This window comes from Sprattus sprattus (genome assembly GCF_963457725.1).
Source record: "Sprattus sprattus genome assembly, chromosome: 3".
Lineage (NCBI taxonomy): Eukaryota > Metazoa > Chordata > Actinopteri > Clupeiformes > Clupeidae > Sprattus > Sprattus sprattus.
Genome location: NC_137922.1, coordinates 41,490,330 through 41,516,001, shown reverse-complemented (window position 1 = coordinate 41,516,001; position 25,672 = coordinate 41,490,330). Strand labels below are relative to the sequence as shown.

General features: G+C 41.1%; 2 protein-coding genes across 4 annotated transcripts; both read right to left on the bottom strand.

Annotated features, from left to right (window-relative positions):
* Positions 1–3,797: 3,797 nt before the first annotated feature.
* Positions 3,798–14,971, bottom strand: foxk2a (forkhead box K2a). Of its 2 annotated transcripts, none has more exons than XM_080834144.1 (9): positions 14,517–14,971; positions 13,052–13,246; positions 12,593–12,734; positions 12,191–12,337; positions 11,053–11,243; positions 9,340–9,533; positions 7,394–7,687; positions 6,882–7,091; positions 3,798–5,588 (listed from the first exon to the last, which is right to left on the bottom strand). In XM_080834144.1, the coding sequence occupies exons 1-9, from the start codon at positions 14,810–14,812 to the stop codon at positions 5,401–5,403; spliced, it is 1,857 nt and encodes a 618-aa protein (XP_080690270.1). In that variant the 5' UTR covers positions 14,813–14,971; the 3' UTR covers positions 3,798–5,400. The 2 variants fall into 2 exon arrangements, with proteins under 2 accessions (XP_080690270.1, XP_080690271.1); XM_080834145.1 differs by having other exon boundaries at positions 3,798–5,585.
* A 1,436-nt stretch (positions 14,972–16,407) lies between these two features.
* Positions 16,408–25,343, bottom strand: wdr45b (WD repeat domain 45B). Of its 2 annotated transcripts, none has more exons than XM_080836049.1 (10): positions 25,142–25,343; positions 23,748–23,837; positions 22,798–22,899; positions 22,548–22,635; positions 21,849–21,943; positions 21,369–21,559; positions 19,313–19,398; positions 19,101–19,202; positions 18,640–18,761; positions 16,408–18,248 (listed from the first exon to the last, which is right to left on the bottom strand). In XM_080836049.1, the coding sequence occupies exons 1-10, from the start codon at positions 25,206–25,208 to the stop codon at positions 18,142–18,144; spliced, it is 1,050 nt and encodes a 349-aa protein (XP_080692175.1). In that variant the 5' UTR covers positions 25,209–25,343; the 3' UTR covers positions 16,408–18,141. The 2 variants fall into 2 exon arrangements, with proteins under 2 accessions (XP_080692175.1, XP_080692176.1); XM_080836050.1 differs by having other exon boundaries at positions 23,763–23,837.
* Positions 25,344–25,672: the final 329 nt, after the last annotated feature.

Genomic DNA, 25,672 nt, shown 5'->3' with positions numbered 1-25,672 from the left:
AGTGTAACAGAATACACATTTATTTTCATACAGTTGACCTGTTCTGATCAGTTAAGTACATACTGACATGACATTCAAAATCCTATTAGCTTTCATATACACACTGCAGCATACAACTATACTCATTTCATGCATACTGTGGAGGTACAGCCTGTCCTTTTCTAAAAACAGGGAGAGACAAAGTAATCACAGTCTTCAAAGTTTAACAGACAGTGTGTTAACTGTTTAGATTTAGTTTGTTTATTTGTTGAAGAGGGACAGTGTAAATTAATAAACATTAAAATGTAAATGTACCAAATTGTAGCCAAAAGGCTAGTTTCCATTGGCAGTCCCCCTGCCAGAGTGTTAATGGCTAAACAACTTAAAAAAGGCATTAACATACATATCAAACATAACGGAGTGATAGTGGCTAAACAACTTAAAAAATGCATTAACATATATATATATCAAACATAACATTGACAAAATAAAATAAAATAAAATGTTTTTGTGGTTTACTAACATAACTGTGATTATGACTTATCAAGGACCTGGGTGACTGGAAAGCTGACGTGCTACCACTCCAACACAGAAGTTTAACCCCACCAACATGAGAAACCTGTTGTTCTGGAAGTGTCACACCCTTCTATGAGGCTATATGTATTATCTTACTGGGGCAGAGGAGATGAGAGATTTCCCAACCACCTCTCCTATGACAACGCAGTTTTCTGTTTTCTACAGGACTAAGTGGAAATGTTCGTTTTGCCACAAAAAGTTCCTCTTATTCCTCTCATTTCTTTGCTTGAGGAAATGTCCACCTGCTAAAGTTCACACTGTTAGACTGTTCCTAGGTATGTGTGCACTGATAATTGATCATTTGAGAGTACCAGGACAGAACATAAGACTGACATCAGAAGATTGAAAATATGTCATGGAGCCTACAAATTTTGCCTAACATCTCTATTGTTTTAATGTGCACTGATTTTGGATGTGATGGGAGTAAATGTAAGCTGATTTTGTAATATATTGTGACTAAATAAGTACTAAAATCAATTGTTTAGCCAAGTAGTAGTCATCAATGTTGCATGCTGTGTTGTGTTGAGCTATACAGATTAATTTATACGTATAGGTTGCTGGAGTGTTGTGGTTCATTTATAATGATATGAATTTATGAGCTCCCCAACTGGGAACATATAAGCTCCATGCCCTACTAAGAGGCTTTTGTGCTATAGGATCAAAGTAGCATCCACTGTCTGGGGTCATTTTTGACAGTGCTGGTAGAGAAGCTTCATAGAAAAGTCAGACATTCATCTCTTATTTATTGTGGTGGGTTGCGTGGCTTTGGGTAATCAAGCTGTGTTTGTGTCAAGTGACGCTGGTCATCCCAGTAAGCCAGTACATGCTCAGAAAACGGATCGGGTTGCTCCATTCACAACAAGCGTGTCAGAGGAGTGGGGTTTTGGTTTCCAGCTCTAACACCTCCGCTTGGCCCGCCTCCCTGGCTTGGCAGAAGAATTTGACACCATCTTTACCTCACTGTTCACAGTGAGATAAAGTTTCCAGGACCAGGATTGTAGGATCTGATCAGCAGCGTCCTTTGGCCATCACAAAAGCTATTGCTCCCAACTGACCAAACAATAGATAGGAGCATAAAATCCATCAGTATGGGAACAAGTGAGTACATCCCCTCACTCACAGGGGTGAGTTTGAAAGCAAGGGCATAACAGGGAAGTGTGTCGAATAAGCCAGCACTAAACACCATGGGAGGACCGACAACAAACTACACCTTGTGGCAAAATAAACACACTCGACAGGAATCTGCTCCCAGAAAGCCTCTTATGTCACTTTGGTAACCGCAACAAAAAAATTACCGCCTGTGACATTTCAAAATAAAGCCATTTCAAGTGGGTGTGTGCTGAGGCCCTTTTCGGACACGATTTTACACAGAGGAGGTTGCCAGGCAGAAGGGGTCTGGTGAAATATCTTTTCAAAAAACTAAAATACAGTTTTCATTCTATTTTCAAGAATTTTGAAGGTGTCCTCTGTTATTCCATTCCAAGTTGTGAATGAAAAAGGACAGTCTTTCAATAAAATACCTTACCTCAGTATTAACCATGGGCACCACTATGCGTGGTTATAAGGTATGTAGCAAGGTAACACAGTAGCAAGGTGTCTAGCAGTCCGCTGTCATTAGTTAACCTATGTTCACAATATTAGCAGCATATCATTTGAAATGAGTCACTGATTAAATGTTCCCAGAGCCTGTTGTGTGGTTGTTTGAGGATTCATTATATCAGCTTAAGCTTCAATAGCAGGCGTGTGCAGCAGTTAAAATGATTACATCACTTACCTGATGTTTGAGAGGGACTAATGATTGGTAATCTTAGCAAACATGACATATTTGTTCTTTATTTTTAAGAGCTTGAAGACAATGAGGAATCACATAACTCTTATAGTGGGTCTTTGTGTTTGACTTGATATCATTACCTTATTGCACCAACAGACATGTAAAGAATGAAGCCTTTAAATTATTGCAGTGCTATGTGCTTGTACAAGAAAATATGTAAAGAGACTAAATCCTGTTAGCTCTATTTGCCTATTGTGAGATTCCTATTGCCAAATGTATATATTAGGCAAACTGTGTTTTGGAAATACAGCATCTGAACAGTGTTAAACATGAAGAGTTGTTAAAGTTAACTCCAATTTCTACGCCTTAAAGCAACACTATAAGACTTTTGTAGGTACATTTTTAAAGGCAATTCGTTTTGCCATCATCTTCAAATTCATGGTGGTATATGGTCATGTGAAGACACATGTTGTTCCCACTAGCCATCCAGGATATGCACTATATAGCTGTGTTCCAGGCCGTAACTCCCCACAGTAATCTAGAAAAAGCTTTCACAGCACGTCATTGGCAACTACATCGCCAAGAGATATTGGTTAGCCTCTTCACAAGCTTTAATCAGTGCAAACTGGGCTGTTGGTGAGGTCGGTCAAGGTACCTGCACGCCCTTTAGGTAGGTAGCTCGCTAGTTTCAGACACTAGTTTCAAAACTCATTACTGTTGCTTTAAGATAAGCCAATGTTCTCCTTGTACGGATACTTACAGGGGGTCTTCATATATAGACCAGGCCTGTACTTTAAATGGGGCAGAAGGTGGGCATTTGAAATCATCTTTACCCCCGATTACAATTTGTAAACTTACACACACACTGGGTGTATACCAAGGGTGAAAGCTGTTCAGAGAAGCCATTCATTTATTACACCTTTTTCCTTAGTAACAGCAATAAAAGGCTGTCTACTACATGCTCATAAAACACCAGCCAAGAGACTGTGCACACTTATTCCCTTCACATCTACTCTGACTATAAATCCAGTCTGGGATATGAACAGGGAAATTTCACAGACTACCATTTCTGCATTTTTTTATAAAGCAATTTCCATTGGTGGTGTTTGAACATGAAATTATACCTTCTGAATGAAAAACATTAGTTCAAAACATAGGGGCTACTCTAGATAGACATACACTGAGCTGTAGGTTAGGCAAACTCTGCTCATTGTTGTATGATGCAAGCTGTGTTTGCCTTCCGTGCATCCTGTGCACCAGCTGATGGTGGTAATCTCTAATAGGAAGTCTTCTCTGAGCAGTCAGCAAAGAGGAACTTGGTCAGGAGCGCCATCTAGTGTTCATTTTAGAGTATGGGCTACTCTAGCATTGAATGGATGCACACAAAGAAAGTTAAAATACATTAGTTCTTTTTTTAATTTAATATATAAAAAGCATTTACCCACTGAAGCAGAACATCTATCACTTTTTTTCTCCTTGAGGAACATATACCATCTGAATAAACTTTTTTTTTAATCTGAGCAGAGTAAAATAAAAATTGGGCAGACAATGCCAACTTCCAACACAAAATACAAACACTGCTGACAGGGAAACCGTAAAAAAGAAAAGGGAGAGAGAGATGGGGGCAAGGTAAGTGCATCTCTGGTCTGAAATCACTGAGGAAAACATTTCCTTCTTTTTTTTTTTTTAGTTTCTTCACAGTTCCTTTAGGGTTTCTGCTCAGGTCCTGTATAGTTTTCTCTACTCATTAAACATGCAAGCTCATATGAAGTGTTTTGTTCAAATACGAATGGAAATATATTTCTTCTTATCTTATAGGTTATTTGTTAAAATATGAAAAACAAAAATTCTGTAGGTGGAACACAAAAAGATCGTTTGGATTTGACAGGAAAGAAAAAAGAAAAAAAACAACAACACACACACACAAATCTACTGTATTGATAGTGTTTTTTTTTCTTTACAGAGAAACTACATTCATTCTGATGAAGATATAGAGTCTGTATTTCCTACTGGGATGGGGTTGTTTTTTTCTTTTTTAAACCCAAAAACTTGAGCGATTGGAAATGTGAAAAGACCCCATTTTGGAGGGGTCTGGTTGCTTTTGGGTGCCTTGGTAAATAGAAAAACACACACAAATAAGACCCTATGATACACATGGTACCACAAAAGACTGCATATCTAGTTAGGACTGCATTAGGTAGGTTTGTGAAGGCTAGCTGCCATGGTACAGGTCAAAAAGGTCACCACAGTTTCCCTTTGTGGAACCAACTTGGAACTCAGGTTCCAAGGATAGTTGTTTTTTTTATGCTACTGAATGTAAGAAATCCCAATCTGTTGTACAACATGAGAACTTTTGCTTGCTTTCTTGTTTGTTTGTTTGTCAAAGAACAACATGGACATGAGCTCGCTTTGAAAACTTGCCTTTTTGACCACTGCAACTTCTTTTCTTAAGGACTTCACAAATAGCAGCAGTACGGTTGTGTCCGTGGATCAGGTAAAGAAGTTGCAAGTCCTGCTTCAAACACTCAAGCCCCTATGAATATCTGCATACAAAATAGCATCTGAAGACTACCTTAGAGACTATCAAGGCTTCCAAAGTGTTTCGATTGTGGCATGCTTTTCGATAACAGCTGTTCAAATTTTGAAAAGTTCAACCGTCCATTTGCCTATTTCTTTCCAGTCCACAAAGAGGTAGTGGAGATGGAAGGTTCTAGAACCTCCTGGAGACTTGACTGTTGTTCTCTGAAGTCTGAGTAGGCCTTGGGGTTCATGTATTGTCTGGTTATGTTTAAAGGCTTAATGTGCTTCACTCACTGTACACTATAGGTTACCCATGTTTCCTTCGCATTCCTTGGTCTTGTCTGCACCCAAATATATCGTCTTTCAACTTTGCCTACATCCTCAGTGATGATCGCACTTTCCCGGTCCATCTGTGTTCTTAAACATGTTGTTCCTTTTTTTTGGCACCATAGAAGTAGATGGAATAGGTAATGGTGGAAATGGTTGGGGCCAAAAAAGGGGAAGAAAAAACTAAGAAATGAGAGGTCAACAAGATGAAAATGGAAGGAATAGCCCTAGTTGCTGACCGCCTGCTTGTCCCTGTCTGTCGTCATGGCGACAAGCCCTCCACCTTCCGTCTCGTCCTCGGTTTTGATCTTCTTGGGCTCAGGTTGTTCCGACGGCTGTCCGTTCTGGCGTTTGGTTGGCAGGGAGGCCGACGCCGAGGCGTGGGTTGCCAGTATGTGCAGGGGACTCGCCACTGCTGACAAAAAGAGAGAGAGGTTGCCAACTTAACTTCATTAACAAACTATGCTGGTTCAAGGCACTATTTTTAGAATAATTGTTCTCTATGGATTTCTTATTCAGATTTCTGCATACAAACATTTTGTTCTGTAGATTCGCTATTGAAAAATAGGTCATACGTCATGAAAATAAATCTATAAAGAGGGTGGACTGAATGAACCAGTACTTCCGTTTCAGATTTTCAATAAGGATTCTAAGACTCAGAGAGCTATAGTGTGATGGGAGCAGATTCTGCACCTGCACAGACAGTTACCCAACTCAACAAAAGGGGACAACACTGGCAGTGCTTGCTGTTGGTGTGTACTATATTAACAACAACAACAAATCAATGCAACACATTTCTGGCTTTAGAAGCTATCTGTGCTGGTGTTCCATTCCATTCATGTCAAAAGGAAACACTGCTGAGGCTGTGCACACAGGACAGACATTTTCCACTTGAGACTGACTCACGGTATGACTTGTCAGTCAGTTTAAAATAGTGGAAAACCAGCATGTATAAACAGCTCGTCTCATGTACAGTTCACACGAATAAGTCCCTTTTCAGGTGCCCCAGCCTCAAACCGCACAGGGGAGCCATTTGTCTTTCAGGCAACGAGCACTGCTGTGTCTCATTGCAACTTTCTGCTGACGCATTACCACGTAGCATCATACAACTCAGCATTTTTTATGTGTCACTCATAAGTAAGTCCCCTTTCAATCACAAAGAGCAACTTATATTCAGATTCAAAGAAATGTACATGCTCTCTCTTAAGACTGAAATGACAGAATTGGGTTGAAAAAGAAAACACCAGCACCTTCCGAGGCCGTAAAAGCATGTGCTCAAACTACATGTGAAAAGATTAATAATCCAAACATCACACACCTTCAAAAAGGATAGTATATTTAAAAATAAACAACGTTTTTTTGAAGGTGCAGTGTGCAATTCTAATCCACCTTCTGTGAAATAAAGCAAATTATTCCACACGGTCTTCTAGCGTTCAGTTCTATACAACCCCTTTTTGAGCGCACACCGAGTCCTTGATCTGTAATTGGGAAACGGGACCGAGCAATACATTATTCCAGCCAATCAACACTTTGCTTTAGGAGCATAAAAGTGAGGGCTTTAATTTGATTGTCTCAAGCTCAAGCATCAACAACCTTTCACCATAATTGTGGACTGCATCTTTAAGGTTTGACAGAAAAGCAGGTTGACAAGAGCTGACATTCATGGTTTATATAAATTACACCGTCCAGTCCGATCAGAAGCACTAACCTGTGGTTCCTGCCGATGAGAGGGCAGCGCTGAGAGGCACTAGGTGCGTGCCGTTCTGTGTGATGGTTTTGACTGGCAGCTGGTGCTGACCCAATGGGGCCTGGTGTACCAAGGTAACTGTCTGAAGGGGAGTGGCTTGAGTGGTCTGAATGATGCGACTTGCCCCGCCTATAGAGGCATTTGAGATGGCAGGCATCGCTTCTACTTTCACTGCAAAGACAAGGGAAGAAACATAAAATTAAATGCTTTGGGTGAATACACTGCACTTCCATATATGAGCGACCCCCATCTTATAAACCTCTCTCTAATAAAACCAAGTTTTACTGACCATTTTGTTACCAATTTTACAAACGATAGACCACCACACACACACACACACACACACACACACACACACACAGAAAGGGACCCAAACACACACACACACACACACACACACAGACCCAGACCCAGAGAGAAACACACAGACAGACACAGACAACCACACATTAGAAAAGGCTTAAATTCTTCACCTTTGACCTCCGAGTGGTCACCACCATTCTCCTGCTTCACTGACTGGATGCTGACTGCCTGGCTGGGGGTGGCGGTGTAGGTGAGGCCTGCGGTGAGGCCGGCCATAGTGGTAACTGCCATGGCGGGGAGCTGGTGCAGCACATGTAACGTCTGCACCATCGTCGGCTGCTGCTGGGATGAGGAGGAGGAGGAGGTGGAGACTGGCGAGGCCACGGTGTAGGTCACTGGCTTGATGGTCTGGGGGAGCTGCCGCTGCACTGTGATCAGAACTGGCTGGCCGGTCAGGGGAGACCCTAGAGGACAGGAGGTGGACAGAGACATGAAGGACCTGTGTTTATGTGCACCAGTCTAACCCTAACCCTCTCTGGAAACTTCCGGAAACACCTTCTGCTACGAGGGTCCAAAGTTCTATGTAGGCTTTCCGAAAACAGAGCAATCTACAATTCAAGTTTCTCCACAGCTTTTTAAATCATTTTTATTATTATTCAAAGAAACCAAAATAAGTAAGTTGTTTACATAAAATGTCCCAGGTAGTTTTGGATAATGTTCAAAGTGATGTTCAGTTTTAGTCACCTGACTTTTTGATGACTATTTGGGGAGGCTGCATTCTGGGTCTAAACAACACTAAAAAATTAAAAACAAGTCAAATGCCTTCATTCAACTGATACATTCAGGCAGGTCCTTGTCTGAATAATAGCCACAGAACTAGGTCTATGCAAGCTTCCTTTGGTTTGTCTATAGCTTATTGTTTGCCTGTCATCCTTGTTTGTTAGCCTTTATGAATACTTCAGTGACAGACAAATGCACTTACATCTGTACGTCTATGAATTATTTATTTGCACAATGTTGTACCACAATTTGTTTTTTACTGTGCACAAGTTTTATTTTTATCCATCTTCTTCTAAAGAGTCCTATGGACCTGGATAAACCTTACATTGATCACAATTTTCAACAATCACGCTTTAATCAAGCAAAGTAAAAACTGCTCTGCAGCGATCCATACTAAAATGATTTTTCCATAAAACTGAATTATTTTTTGGCACTTCTCACTGTCACAGCCCTAAAGAAGTCTGGTTCAACCCCACTCTTAACGCTGTGTCCAAACTGCACGTGTAGCAAGCAAGCAACAACAAAAGAAGCTTACTACAATTAACGAGGCTGTCCTTACTGAAAATTAGTTGGATCTCAGTTGATTTTTATAGTCTGTTAAAGAAAATTTTAGATTATGATGAAAAGTATCAATGTACAGTCTACAGCCTAAAGTCTAATCTCACCCTCGGGCACCTCAAATAGGTCACAAAAAACAAGCACTGATGATCAATGTTACTCCTGCGCCATCCCTTGTAGCTGCACGTCTCAAGACAGTTTGGTTCACAGACTTGGTGAGAGAAGGCCAACATAATTAATGTGGGAATTCATTTTTTTACCACCAATCCAAAAGGCAGAAGATCTTCTTTTTGAGTTGGGCAGATTTGACTAGACATGAGTTTGAACTGCGAAGAGTGATTAAGACTCATCTCCAGTAGAAACGCATCAGATGGGCTTTTAATGGGACAGTTAAGATACCTCATCCTGAGTTTCTCCTTTGTTTTCAGATATTTTAGCGCACTTAGGGAAATGAAGGAACGTTATATTTAAATCACTATGAATCTGGAACAGCTTAATATAGAAACCGGCTGTGACAACCCAGACAAGAATCCACACCCTTTTAAAAAAGTGTGTAGATAAATCTGGAGAGACAATCCCCTACTACCATAGAGACAGGCTTTAGTTAGCTGAATTTCATACCGATCCCGCTTCAGATTTTGGCAAGGCAGCCCCTTCAAGATTACCCTTGAAAATATTTCAGAGGTCTATTTTGGCACATAGCCTCTTTTCTCACAATACAATAACATGCAATAGGCTGAGTCTACGTTGGGGGGGGGGGGGGGTAAGAGGGACTCACCAGGGGTATTCTGAGCGAAGCGTGCCTCTTGAATGACAGCGAGCTTGGGCTGGACAGGAGTGGTGGCGGGGGCAGGGGCGGGCTCTGGCTCCATGTGTATGGGAGAGCCCTCTCGTGATAGGCTCTCTGGTGTCTGCACCCCACTGGAGTGGGCGGAGAGTCCACCTGTGTGGTTTGGAGAAGCTGGAGCACTTCTGAGAAACAAAAACAAGAAGCAATTAGTGAGTAACTAGCTTTTTAAGGAACTAAGCTGGCAGGCAGGCCGCAAAAAGCACCTGGATGACAATAGTCAAGCTTTCAAGTGGCACTGCTAAAACTGGTGAGGATAGAATTCTTTTTTTGCACTGATGGTAAAACAATCCTTAGGCAACAGTTGATCCTAATTCAGAATCAAAGACCACTCTCAGGTTTCTGAAGACTTTCAATTGCCATTGTGAAACTCCAGTGCATTTAATTTGCACAAATTATACTTAGGCGTCCCGAAGCACACCTGCCATAGCAGCTTGTGTCAAAACGCACACCTTGTTCTAAGCATAACAAATGGAACAATTACTTTGTTTTAGTTTTGGTCTTTTGTTCTAGCTTGTGTGCGCCAACACTCCTAAGAGATACACATCTTTGACAGGGAGCCAATTTTACAAAAAGCCTTCAGGGAAGTGAGGCAGTGTACCACCACCCAAAAAACATTTGAAGAACATTTGAAACAGCTAATGTAACACTCTATGCAGACATTAGACAGACTACAGCAGGCATACAAATTGGGAATGCCATAAACCAGGGGTCTTCAACGTTTTTCAGGCCAGGGACCCCCAAACTGATGGCGAGATGAGCAGGGACCCCCTACTATATAAATTGCATAAAATGTTGTTTATAATATACTGGGCCTAGTGCCAAATAAACATAGCTACCCTTACTCCTGTCTGACACGATCCAACGGAAGACGGAGGAGGAGTCTGGCGCATGGAGTTGTTTTGACAACATAGATGTTATAGTGAGATTGACAAGTCAACAAACCAATCACACCGCTAGCAAGTTGTTAAGATTGTAGGTAGTAGCATGCTAACATTAGCTAGGAGGCTCACACACCTCGCAAATCCTCACTTATTTTTCAGTTACAATTAACGTTTTTTGACCTTGTATAGTGTCTATTTCTCTTTATTTATTTATTTTTTTTAAATCTAAGCAAAAAAATGTTAAACTAACAATTTATAGGTACACACAAGACCAGCTATGGAGTTGGTCCGCCATCTTTTATTTTTGACCTTTGCGCTCTTTAGACTTGAGCAGAAACACGATCTGATTGGCTAGTGCCTGTGCAAAAAAGGTGCTGTGAGTGAACCGGTGCCCAGCTTGAGAGAGCTCCTGCGGGTAGCTGAATGTGTCGATTGGACTGAAAGATAACGTCTTCTCGATCAATTTATACGTTCGCAACAATAGGTTGGATTTATGTTAATGTAAATTTAAAGGGAATCAATACAATTCTGATTTGGAAGACATTTGAATTTGTGGAAAAAAAAATTGTTTGAATTTTTAATTTTTTTTTTTTTTTTTTTTAAATATTCAAAAAAATTATCTTATCAACCAAAGATTTCGCGACCCCCCTGCAGTACCTCCGCGGACCCCCTGGGGGTCGCGGACCCCCTGTTGAAGACCCCTGCCATAAACAATAGTGTGATGATGCTTCTTAATAACCACTTGCAGTGGCTGAGGTACCTAGAGGAGAGAGGCCCAAGGGGAGTTCTGAAGCAGGGTACACGAGGCCTTCGCTTCCTGAAGGCCTGTTCTATGAGCTTGCCCTCCGATGAGGGGTCTATCCTCCAGAAGGAGCCTTTGCCTGGTTCCTCCTGGGATCTGGGCACTTTAATAAAGTAGCGGTTCAGTGAGAGATTGTGACGGATTGAGTTCTGCAACAGGAAATGAGTGTTAGTGGTAAATACGGCTGAGGCAACCGTGTTAGCCAAAACAAACAAGCAGGATTAATTTAACTTATTTTTCCTTTGCAGACAGAGAAGGCGGTGATTGTTATGAGCTAAAGACACCCCAACATCTCTGATAGGGGTCCCATTTACACAAAATAAATGTAAGACTTAACTGATTATTGCTTTGGTTGCACTAATAGGGTCATCTAAAAGCTCACACTCATCATGCAATTTTCCAAGTTGAATACATCATCCTGACATATCATCAGGGGTAGGTTTCCCAAAGCCTTCTTAACTCTACGTCATATGCAAATTATACCTCAAGTGGTAGCTTGACGTTTTGAGGCATTTTCCAGAAAGTTCTTAACCAAGTATACCCTCAGTAAGAGACACCTTTGTATGGTTGGTCTAGACCACTCTTAGATATACCTAACCTTTAAGAGCCTTAACATGTGTTAGTGTCTGGAGGTATGCGCTTCCTGTGATGTAAAAACAAGAGATGTGTTGCATTATATTTTGTGCTTCATTAAACAAAGAGCATTATAAATTGAATTTGCCATTGATTTTTAATGCTTTAGGATTAGTCATCCTTATATGGGAATTTTATAATTTTTTTGACTTGCATTGCATTTATTGTTAACATTCTTTATTATAATGATCACCTACACTCCAATTTGAGTCATGACAATCATACTTAACTCATGCATGCTCAACCTACATGAATGACAATTCATGGATTCAGCCTCTTATGGTATATGTAGGAAGTTCTCTCTTAGAGGAACGTTTAAAAGATGGTTTGGGAAACCCACAGAGAAAACTTTAGTAACTTATACCTTTCAAGTTTTCGTAAAATGCTAAGAGATACCCAGCCCCGAGCAAGATGCAAACACATTATGCCACTCAACCAATCGCCATGCCATCTCACAACTCACCTGCCAGCCCTTATCTGCAGTCCTATAATAAGGGTAGTTTTTAGTGATGTGCGTATAGATTCCATTCAGTGTGAGTTGTTTGTCTGGTGCCATTGTAATGGCTTGGACTATCAACTGTGCATATGAATAAGGTGGTTTCGAGTCATCCTGTAAAAAAAAAAAAAAAAAAAAAACATTAGACCAGAACATTTAGCAACAGGTTCCAACTCCAAAGCATCTTGCTCCCACTGTCATTTCGGAGGATTTGGGCGTACCCTTTGTAAGGACGAAATGTTCTAGCTTAACCCAAACGGATTGGATCAAGCCTTGAAACCCCAAATACTCTCATGGTTTATTGGTTTACCGTAACTGACCAAACAGCCCAAACAACATTGTTCAACCAAACAACCACCAGACTCTTACCTTTGGACTGTCCCCTCCTGAGGCGTCTTTGTCGTTTTCTGATTGAGAGTTGTCCCCAATGAATTCAGCAGTGAGTCCACGTCCCATCCTGTAGCTGGACAACCCAGCCCCTCTAGGACTGGATGGACAGGAGTTGGCAGCGCTGTAGCAGGGAGACAATCATGACTTTATTTTGATTTAATTCATAGAGAGTAAACAATTATTCAAACAAATCATTTCCACATTACATGATGTAAAAACACAACAACAACAACCACAACATCAACAAAAAGCTTCAGACAAGTCACATTGCTCACAGGTGCCTATTCATTAAATGAACCAATTTAAGAAGTTCTATGCATGCTGTTATTTGTCTGCTGTTAACACTGAATGTCTGGTACGGTACCAGCCTAATAATCATCATGTTGAGAACAGCTGGCAAGCGAGCCCTGATGTCAAGAGGTCAATAAGGAGGTCTACCTTAGGGTGCTGGTGGGTGAAGGGAGGGGGCTCATCAGGTGAGCAATGTTGTCTGGAATGTTGATGGTCAGCGGGGCTATCTGGGGCTGGACCACTTTCACTGGGGACTCAGGGGTGCTCCTTCGCTCTTTCTTGTCACTCGCTAAGACTGTGAAAGTGATCTTGATGTTTGTGCTGGGGAAACGGAAGATGCACCTTCGAGGTAAAGAGAGGGAGAAAGGGAGAGAAAGATATTACAACTGGTGCAATGTATCTTCTCTTTCATAGCAAGGCTCAAAAAGCCCCCCCCCCCCCTCCCTAAAAGACATTCACTAAACAACCAAAACATGCCAAATTCAGTTCTGCATAAAACAATAGAATCACATTTGTTTCTGCATTCATAACTGCAACTATAGAACACTGTCTGAAGCGCCCCTCCCACCCATCCCCAAGAGCTGAAATGAACTACAGTCATTAATAGAGTACAGTCACGCTGGTTTATATATGTCAAGACAACATAACTGTTACATAACCAACTATATTCACCATCTATTATTTTGGTGGTAAAGGCATGGATTCATGCAAATTAACAGTATATATATATATACTTATACATATATTTTAATCTCAGATGTACACAAAACTTGAGTCTAGCCTTTAGGTCAGTGCGTGTTTGCCCATACCGTGGGTTTTTGTAAACAGGTGAGAATCTGAGTTAGACAGGATATCAGAACCGTCAGCAGAAGGGATTTTAATTTGAGGCTATAAAACTAAGTCAATCTATTAGATTTTAGATTCATTTAGGAGACAAAACCTTAATGTTGGTTAACATCACTAGTCGTTGTTGTTTATGTTGCGAGCTATCGATGCTAGGTAGTCTGCTAACTACATAAACAAGACGGCTGAATCAGAAAGACAGCCATATTTTTGATAAAAAGGGAGGAAAAAAGGCCCTTGAGTTCTATAACCCACAAAACATTAGGCGGTAAAGTTATCATTCGTATCTTGTCGTTACATTGTATAGCTAACGTTACATGGTATACTCCTAATGTAAACAGTAAGCTAACGTTAACCAATCATATTGACCAAATGAACACTTGTTAGTTAACGAGCTAATATTAGCTAGCTAATTGATCCTACATTAGCTGGCCTGGCCATATAGCTAACTGAAACAAAAAAAAGGCTGTTTATCACAGTAATAAACAAGGTGTGATTATGCAGTTTAAATGTAATCACATTAGAAACATGGATGATGGTTATTATCAAACAGAGGGTTAGAGTCACATGGTTTTACTACCTCGACACAGCACGCTAACATAGCGAATAGGCTTAGCTAGCAACATGAAACCGGTGTCTGTCACTATATGCACAGACACGTGCTGCATTGGGAAAGAAAACAATAACAAAGGACGCAAACAATCAACACGAAAGACGTTAATTGGGCTTTATAGTGCTTCTCTAACATTTGTTTAAATGTTCATCTTACATTCGTGGAAGCTGTAGAGGAGGAGCCCCTCGCCTTTGGAACACCCCATCCACAAACACCCCATTTTTGCCGAGACATCGAAGATAGAAGTCGCCGCTGCCCGTGCTATCTTCACCCGCAGTGAATATTTCAAGGTGTCTCCGTGAAATAAAACTTGTGTGGCCCATGCTGACATCCACAGACCCATGGGAAGAATTTCGACCGATGGTTACCGAGCGCTTCTTCATAAGATACTCGAATTCTCGGCCCTCAAGCCGGGCTACTGCCGACCCTGACATCCCGCTCATCAGCGCCATTTTATAGGGTATTTTATCAATCGTTGGAAACCTGTGGGTGAAATGAATGAAATGCCTCAGATGAAGTGTTTCCAATTAAAGAGCTCGTAGAGAATTTCTAACTGTATGGCTTGAAACTAAATATAAAATGTGGAACGTGCCAGCCCAGGAACAGCGGCTCCAACCCACCGCCGCGACAGAGAGAAAGAGGGTAAAACACAACCTCCTAAACAAACAAAAGGGGTGGGTTGTTTATAACTGATAGTGTGCGCAACCAATGTGCTGGCGGAGTCGCCAAGTAAGGAAATCGTAGCTACCAATGGGAAACTCCAATGAGGACACCAGGCAGAGGTTGGTTGAATTGTGGCCTGACACGCAGACTGTGTCGCTTGCAAAAGACGGAAAGAAAATACTGATATGGAGAGGCTTTTTTTGAAACGCATTTTATTCAAAACCTCTTCTTCGGCAGAAATGTATGTATTGCACAACCTGACGGTCCGTTAATAGCAGGTTGGAATACGCAGATACCCACTTAATATTTTGAGATTACATTCGAAAGCATACCATATCACATTTTATATGTAATTTTATATGTATTGAATATTAACCTGGTCCTTTTAAATGTCTGCAAATGTAATTTTGCAGTTTCAACCTATTAATTGCACATGCGTACAGGAAAGACAGCGCATATGATTCTATGTCCCCACCCAAATGAAACTAAAACCAAAATCCTCGTAAAAACTCCATTCAGATTTTCAATGCTGCTCTGCAACATACTCACATTCGTTTACAAATGGAGTTACCCACAATGCCTGTACGAATGTAGTAGAGTGGAGGTCAATAGTTGTCTCCCTTGACTGCTGTATAAACGATACACAACAATTGAGTCATTTACACCATACAAGTTCTGTAATTTCCTTGCACACGAACATAACTAAATAAATAAATACATGCACACATGCATACCTTCTATGCGCGACATTTACATTTTCTGTGCCATAATCTGTATGCGTAGTAGGCTACTCGGCGTCAGCTGAAATAACCTTTAGTAACACAATTGCAGCGACATTGTTTGAGTTTTTACATATTGCCGTCGCCAGGAAGACTATTCCACATTCGAAATGAACACTGAATAGGACAGCACTAATACCCGAAGTTATCCCATTACAGCAGTAGGCTACTCTCAAATACTACTGCAATGGTTTAGTGATTAAAGATTTTCCGACCTCCTAATAGAAAAGTGCAATGGAAAGCCACGCAAAGTCAGAGTTCCCACTTGTAAACTCGGGGCAATACAGTCTACCTCGACTTACAAATCGGAACTGGGGAATTTCAAGTGGGATACATCTCGAGTTGTCTCGAGGGCACCATAATTTGCAAACGGAGGACGGGTATGGTATCTATTACTAGGCAGGCTTAAGTACAACAATCACGGAATAAGCATAATTTAAGGTTAGTCTCGGGAGATGTATTATCCTTGCGGATGTATTCATGTTATTGAACAAAATACAGAATGTCTGCAGCAGTGCATCTTGTGCAGAGTGCAAACACTTGTTTCACGAAGATAGGCCTCTGGGAGTATAACTTCAACATTGTTTATTTGTCACATAATACGGAATTTGTGCAGTACTCTTGTAAAATTAGCAACAGATAGTATACTAGACTTTTAATGTCACTGTTTACTTATAGTGTTATCACAATTACAATCAAAGCATGAAATGCATTCAGTATGCTGTCCTCCAGCAAGAACAAGAACCAAGTTGTCATTTGACCAGCAAGTTATTTTCAGGAAAAGAAACAGAATGAATCAACACGCAAATGCACCTTTTCTCTATTCAATGATGAACAAACTGATGTTACTAATTCAATTTTCATTACAGTTTATCGAGAGCAGAAGGGGATATTAGAGGTGTTTTAACATTTAAGAAATATAAAGTAAGCTATTTTTGTCTTGTTTCCCTCATATTATTTTCCGTGGGTTTAAAAGCAATGCTAAATTGTAATAGGGGCAATAGGGGTCCACACACCATGTCTTACAGCAACAGAATATCATGTCACATCTTGCCACAACCAAATCATTCTTGCTGTAATCAAAAAATCCAATGATTTAGCATAGACATGAATGTTTTCAGGTAAAAAACACAGTATCGTTACCTGTACATTAGTTTATCTAATCTGTTTTCAACCACTGTGAAACAAAGGCGACAGTGGCTTGCAGATACTTCATAAGGTAAAATACTGTGCTCATATGTCCAATTAGAGTATTAGACTATACAAGGAAGTTGAAACAAATGTTGATAGTTTGTGACCACAGAGTATAATAGTTCAAATCTGGGGTTCCGTTTCTTTAATCAAGAGAAAAAAAATCCCTGTTTACATAATGCATGATTTCTGTCATCAGTAAGGCTACAAATGAGGCAGTTATATATACACATTTATATATGGGTAATGTTGTCAGTCCTTAAAGATTCTTGACTGAATAGTGCATACCTTCCTCATGACACCACACATAAGTGTGATGGTCTCTGATGTCCTGCGTGCTTAAATTTGAATGTGGATGAACGGCAGCGACACAAACACTCTGATTTTGAAGATAGGCCTCATTCACATCAAATCTGTCCACAGCTGACAAAGAAAAGCCTGAGAGCAAGTAGTGAGAGCAAAGAAAGGACAATATTGCACATACACTGAAACAATATGAAATGAGACGTTTTTTCAATTTTGTAATACTATAGATTAAGTCCGCTGTTTATGTATTGATGCCTGACATAGGGCAGATGAAACAGAATCAAGCACTGCTATTTCGCTTGTACAAACATTTGTACTGTATTCCATACACATACACACATGTGTGCATATGCACATTTAAACCTGGACCTCTTCAAACTATACAGAGGCACTCAGGTTAGGGTTGGGTGGTGTTAATGGACAAAGTATCTTTAACTATCTAGCAGAATGGAGGCTATGATAAAAAAAAAAAACAGTCCATGGAAGACATTTTTAAAAAGTAAAAGTAGTCTTCTCCCAAAAAAAAAGAAAAAGGGTTTTCACTTCCCACTCTGTCAAGCGAGAACAAAATAGTTTAGTGCCTGAAGGTTTTCAGTCCCCTGTCCATAGTTGGACCAAACGTTAGTCCAGGAAAGGTCTCTTGGTCTTTCAGTCTCCATTTAATTGTGACGAGCACAGTAGAGCACTTGGCATTGGTGCTATTCTTTCAGAGAAACAAGTTTACACTCCTGTTCATAGTTTTTTTTCGTTCTCTTCTTATTTTAGCAGGTGTGCTGTGAAAAACAAGCACCAGCTCAAAAAACACTCTTCATTCAAAATCCTCCCGTGCCGGGTCTGAGGTGTCAGATCTTCTCGTCTGTCATTTCCAGAAACTGTGCGTATACGTCTCTGGCGCACTCCCCTTTTTGGTTGAACAGGAACTTGTAATAGCTGCCATCAGCACAAATCGCTTAAAGGAGGAAAAGAGAGGGTACGGAAAAACAGGACCGGTCAACGCTTGAACACACACACAGCTTTTTCACTTGTTTATCAGGAAATATTTCCCACACTAGTTCCTACAGTTACACTAGGCCCTCATACCCAAATTCCAGCTGAAATATTTTTCAAATGATGAATCTCAAATGATGAAACAACAAGCATACTTCTGTTCTATAGTTCTCATGTCCTCCATACTGTGATAGCACTCTGGAATAGGACTTTGACTAAAAAAACATCAACAACATGGTCCTGTCCTTACAGCACCCCAATGTCTAAGCAGAAATCAGAGTCTAGGTATCCATGAAAAACACTGATTTTAAGAGTTTACAGAGGGGGGTGTGAGTTGGCAAGCAAGCCTTTACCTAGAACAGAGTTGGGCTCCGTTCCAAAGGCACAGACACAGGGCGACCCAGATGGGACCTGGAACTTGGAGAAGCTCCACTTGGAGCTAAAATATTTGGGGAGGAAACTGGCAGATGCCAGGCTGCAGAGAGAAACAACAGTCTTAGTATAGGTTTTTCTATCCCATGTTATGGCACGTCTGTGTTAAGGTCTTTTAATGTCTCGAGAAGCTGTCCACTGCTCAAGTATGCAGATGAATGGGTAACTCTGAACACAGGTACGGTTGACTGCTAATAAATGTATTCCAAAAGTAACTTCGACTTGCAGTTAACAGAGCTGAACAGTGAGGACAGAATTATTTTCTGTAAATAAAATTCCTTTACCAAATGAAAATGGCCTAGGATAGGATATGCATATCAATGTGTGTGTTTTTTTCCTTAAGTTTTTTAGTTTGAAAAGCTCCAGTTCATCTGACGCATACCTTGACTGCTTGTTCCTTTTGGGGTCCTCGGCAGCAAAAATGTGGACCGTGCCGTGGTCACTGGACACACAGATGAGTGTAGCGTCCTGGTTGAAGTTGATGCTGTAAACACAGAGAGTGAATGTCTCAGGAATCATTTGTACAGTAAACAAATGGAAGTGTGACATCAGATGTGTACGTGGAAAATGAATAGAAAACTTTGCCCTGCTCACCAGTAGATGTTTGCTGCCTGTGAGCCTCGTCTCAGCTCCTGTACGAGCTGGCCAGCAGAGGTGTCAAATATTCTAATCAGAGTACCCTGTTTGGAAGAAACAACGTCCAGCCAGAAGGTCAGAAACATTCAGAGGAAAACACAGTAGCTTGATGAGTTTGATGTCAACCTGTCTGTGTCTAAACATGGCATGAAGGGGGGGAAGACACAAGGTATATATATGTATACAGTGATAGTCATTGTATTTGTATACAAATGAATTTGGAAATATGTATGCTAATTAACTACAGTTATATGTATGCTAATTAACAACAGTTATGTCCATGCTAATTAACTAAAGTTATGTGTATGCTAATTGGCACCAGCATCAACTGTCCAACACGAACATAGGTTTCGTTTTGGGACTGATGCTTTTTGTATGGATAATAGCTGAATTCCTTTACCAAATGAAAATGGCCTAGGATAGGATATGCATATCAATGCTGACCAGCTGTCTCCAGTGTTCACGGACATCTTTAACACCTCACTGGCTGAATGTGTGGTACCTGCCTGCTTTAAAACATCCACCATCATCCCCGTTCCGAAAAAGCAGAGGATCACAGGCCTTAATGACTGCAGACCAGTCGCCCTGACCTCTGTGGTAATGAAGACCCTCGAGCGCCTCGTGCTGACCCACCTCAAGGCCATCACCAACCATCTCCTTGACCCACTGCAGTTTGCCTACAGAGCCAACAGGTCTGTTGATGACGCAATCAACATGGGACTCCACTACATCCTCCAGCACCTTGATTCCCCCGGCACCTATGCCAGGATCCTGTTTGTAAATTTCAGCTCGGCATTTAACACCATCGCCCCAGCTCTCCTCCAAGACAAGCTAACACAGCTGAACGTGCCTGAGCCCACCTGCAGGTGGATCACTGACTTCCTGTCAGACAGGAAGCAGCGAGTGAGGCTGGGCAAGCTTGTCTCGGAGCCTCGGATCATCAGCACTGGAGCCCCCCAAGGCTGTGTGCTCTCTCCTTTACTTTTCTCCCTCTACACCAACAACTGCACCTCCAGCCACCCCTCTGTCAAACTCATAAAATTTGCGGATGACACCACCCTCATTGAATTAATCTCAAATGGGGATGAGGCCGCCTACAGAAATGAAGTCGGCAGCCTGGCTTTCTGGTGCAGCCAGAACCACCTGGAGCTGAACGCTTTAAAAACTGTAGAGATGGTAGCAGATTTCAGGAGGAGCCCAGCACCAACCATCCCCCTCATCATGTGTGACTCCCCAGTTAACATGGTGGAGTCTTTCAGATTCCTGGGAACAGTCATGGCACAAGACCTAAGGTGGGCGGAGAACATCACCTCCAAAATCAAGAAGGCCCAGCAGAGGATGTTCTTCCTTCGACAGCTAAAGAGATTCAATATGCCGAAGAAAGTGATGGTGGAATTCTACACAGCCATCATTGAATCCATCCTCACCTCTTCAATAACCATCTGGTTCGCTGCCTCTACTGCAAAGGATAAAAGCCGACTGCAGCGGATCATTCGGTCAGCCGAGAAGGTAATCAGCTGCGACCTGCCGTCTCTTCTAGACCTGTTTCACTTAAGGACCAGCAAGAGAGCAGGGAAGATCATCGCTGATCCTTCTCATCCCGGTCACCACCTATTTCTGTGTCTCCCATCCGGCAGAAGGTTCCGGGCTATTAAGACCAAAACCTCTCGCCACTTGAACAGTTTTTTCCCCACGGCAGTTGGGCTCACAAACAAGCCCCCAGCATCACAATGACTCTGGGTTTACGTACTCAAACTAACTTGCCCTTCTATGCCCAATTATTTATTATTATTATTATCTTAAAAAACATTTGTCCTTTGTTCTTGTTTATGCTTTTTTGTTGTTATGTTATGTCTTATGTCTTATGCACCAACCACACCAAGTCAATTTCCTGTATGTGTGAATATACTTGGCCATTAAAAGAATTCTGATTCTGATATCAACACATAAATATTAACATTAATAATGAAAACAGTGATTTTAAAGCTTAACAAGAGTTTTAATCAGGACCAACTTTTTCTGATGCTGTGGCTATCCGTGTGCCTTGCAGGTTGAGGGCGATACAGCAGAGGGCACCCTCGTGAGCGGGAATGTCCACGGGCGGCTTCTCGGTGTTGGCCAGATCCACTATCTGCACATGCCCCGAGTGTGTGCCAGGGAAAGCCAACAAGGAGTTGTTGCTGTTTGGGCACAGGACGCAAAGACCTACAGATGCACGTCAAACAAAGGTGTGAAAAGAAATACTATACACATTTACAGGAAGAGTAAAACAGACAGTATATAAAATATATACATTCAAATATAGGTGTACACTGCCTGACATCAATTTGATTTGATACCATAACAATACCTGAATACTTTGTTGAAAGATAGCTATAATTATGTTACAATTTCAATAATTTTCAATCATTGCTTTTTGTTTTACATAGACTAGTAGCAATGTCTTTTTTTTTAAGAAAATCCTTCACATAGTTTAACTACCAAGAGGACAGACCTTTAGGATTGTAGCACGTTTCAAACACGTGTAGTTGATGTGGGTTATGGGTAAATGTGAAGACTTTGATCATGGAGTCGAGGACCACCACAATCCTGCGGGTAGAGGAAGTGAGGCACACAAACTCAAAATAGAGACAACACATCTTAGATCCACTTCAATACCTGCTTAACTCTAATAGCATCAATTTACACAACGTAAACGCCCCCCCCCCCCCCCGCATCTTGCATCAAATCTTGAGATGCAAAGTGTTGCATTATGTGCATAACAAATTAAATTCAGAAGCATAACATTTAAGGCTATGCACAAAGAGTGGTAGCTAACCTCAAGATGCAGAGCTATGCAATTAGCCAAATGACAACTTCCAATGGGCTCATTCTTAGGCTTACTGATTTGAGCACAAATGACAGCACTGCATCTTAAGGCCCATTAAGAAGCCTGAGTACTTAGGCATTGACTTCAGATTAATAACGCATAAGCACCAAGGAACATATGCACGAATTCCATGGGCACACAAATGCACCCTTATACCACAAAACAAACTAGAGCTCGAGGAGCACAGATCCTGCTGAATCAGCTTGTAACTGAGCTTGTGCAATAACCCTCTGTGAAAGATAGAAGTCTGAGTCATTGTGCTTTTCAGACAGACTGTTAAATGTGAGGGTGTATGCCAGCTTTAACATTAACGCTGTGACCTACCGGTCCCGTCGGAGCTTAACTGCCTTGACTTCCGTGGAGAATTCGATCTCAATTACAGTCTTCTTTTTTAGGTCATCCCAGATCATGACTTAAAAGCAGACACAAGTGTAAAAAAGAAAATCAGATATTGACTTCATTTCATACATTATCCTCATATTTTTGTGTTTAATTTTCCATGTCAAGTCAGTCAGGTGCCAAATCCAATCAAAGAACGCATTATAGGCCATAGGCCACAGGCTGGTCTTGCTACCTTTATTAGGTGGGTACTTGGGTTTCTTCCCTCCTCCGACGAGAGCCAAGTAGTTGCAACGAAAAAGCATCTCCACATGTCCGACACCACCTTCAAGGAATTCTGACAAGAACAACACAGAGGTGAGGTGCCAGTTAGCAAACAGAGCAAACAAAATGGCTGTAAGTACATACGCCACCGCCTTAAGCTGTAAAAAACAAAGAACTAGCAAGCCACCAACCTAAAAAGCATTTAAAAAACTACAAACCCCACCACCAGCCCAGTTGGCACTGATAAAGCTTGCCACCATGTTAAGTGGCGTCTTTTGGCAATGTAGTGCTGTGAAGGCTTTTCTTACAGGTTCACAGGGTGCTCCAACCCGGATCACAGAACTACATAAAGCCAAGCCTGGACAGCTAGTGGGAACAACATGTGTGTCCTTCACATGACCATATTCCATCAAAATTAATTTGGAGATGATACCGGAAGACATTGTTCATTAAAAACATACCTCAAATTGTGGCATATTGTTGCATTGTTGCAAAAGTACTGACAGTACTGACCAGTAAAACACCTTATAAGTTAAAAGGGCACACCTTTCTATGGGTGTGCTTTAAAGCAAGAATGAGCTCCAGTACAGTTAGGCAATCTCATTACTTGCTAGCCAAATTGAACTAAGACAGCTCATCAACACATTTTTATGAGATATACTGTAACTATGGAACAGGTCATGTGTTTTTCAGTCACATGCCCAAGACGCAAGGAATAATTAACTTCCTCTTCTACAATGCACTTATATGGCGTTTGGTACTTCCAAATAGGGAAAGATTATCATATGTATTCCCTAGTTGCACTGTTCATTTACTGAACTGTAAGTTAAACATAGCCTTGTCAAAGATTCGTTCAGACTGAGTAAAACATATTCCACATTCATATGCATTAGATGTTGTGTATGAGAGGTCAGGATTTACCCCATGGCATTATACCTTGCTTTTCTTTTTCTTTGAGAGGGTCTGTGTTGTAAACTCTGAATCCATTTTCCATTCCACATGCAAAGCAACCTGAGAAAACAGCAGAAATTGGTCATATTCCAGCGAGTTGCAGTCTTTCGGGAACACATTTCCATCTAGCCCTGACAATGAGCCAACTTTGTCCACTTGTACCTGCACTGTCATGGAGCTATCTGGCAACAGTTCATAACAAAGCCATTACGTTGTGGTCTATGGAGTTGCATTTAGGTTGATATCTGGACTCCTTATGAACCATTGCAAAATATGACAGATTGAATTTATCGACGGCGTTGCTGTGTTACCCAAACGAATAACATTAGTAGCCACGAATCTTGTATTGCTCTACAGTAGCTTCATGTAATGTTTTCAAATTGAACAATGACTGACAGTTACTTAACTTACTAGCTAGAACTCTGTTAAGACGAAAGTCATTACCAGATTTAGTATAGTTAATAAGGAAACTGCATAATAGCATGGATTGATTGTCAGCTAATTGGCTGCGAATGCTGACTGACATATTTAGCTAACGTTAGCTATGCTACTTTAGCTAGGCACGTTAATGTTAGCATTCCAGACCGGTCTGTTAAAAAATAATTTTGCAAAACAACAATAAATAACACCACAATAATAATAATACTGCCGATTAACACTTTGGGTCGTTTCATTTAGCGAAATGTCAGTCCACTGTAAAATACGCAGCCGGACGTAACGTTAGCTAACGTAGACTAAAAGCAAACAAGCTATCTCACTTTAGCTACCGTTATTTTAGAGAGTCGGTACACTTTCACAAGAAAACAAGACAGTGGATGATACCCTGGAGTCAGTGAACATGAAGTTATTCGTATTCACGGTGGAGACTGAAGCACTGCTATTAAGATGAACTGCACATCCACATTTCGTGGGTCTACCCATAACTTAAATCCGTTAATTAACCAAGCTAGGTATCATGTTTGGCAAACGTTACTATCAGTACAATCTGTGTGATGTCTGGAAGTTAGCTAGCTAAGCTAACTATAAGGTTAGCTCTGCACTGGGTAGCTAATTTTCCAGGCTAGGATATCGCTAGGTTGTTTACAACATCTGTAGCAGAATTGTTAATGAGACAACTGCTGCCTATAAGCTACCTACATGCCAATAGCCACGTCGTTTAATGTACGAGTAGCTGACTGTTCCGTATTACTAAACGTAGGAGAGTAATTCATCTAATTCTGTTATGTCTAGCTATAATACTGGCTTTCACCATATAGCTTAATAGCATTACGCTAATGTCAAAACTAAGATAACTCAGTAGGAGCAGCTGCAACTGTATCCACAGGGCTAAGCTAGCTGTCGGATAGCTATTCCAATTGTCTTACCATGGTCCTGGTTAAATCCAGCATACAAAAGCCCATTCCCGTGTGGATTTGATGGTAATAAATTCATTATTATGTTCTTTTTTGTTTCCTTAACGCCAATGATAATCTAATGATAGCTAGAGTCGGCTGCCTTTCAACCGATAGCCACCATTCCCCTGGCGTAGCATTCCTCCTCAACCGTAGCTGTGGCCAAGCAAGGTAGACGGACGGGACAGCCTAAACAAAATGCGAAGTTCTTCTTCCTTCCTTGAGAGGACGCTGAAGTGCTATCTTTGCTGCTCTGCTTCCTGCAAAATCAATATTAAGCAGAACCTACACGTCATGGATCTTAAGAAGGCCTTTGACACTGAATCACCAGACACTGTTAGCAAAATGTTCATATTTTAATTTCTCAGCCGAAGCCACAAGATGGATGAAGTCATATTTGGCTGATAGCACTCAAATTGTAGGCTACGCTTTGGAAGTAGATTTTCTCCATACCTCAGTAATAATATTGGTGTACCCCAGGGGTCAGTATTGGGGCCAATCCTG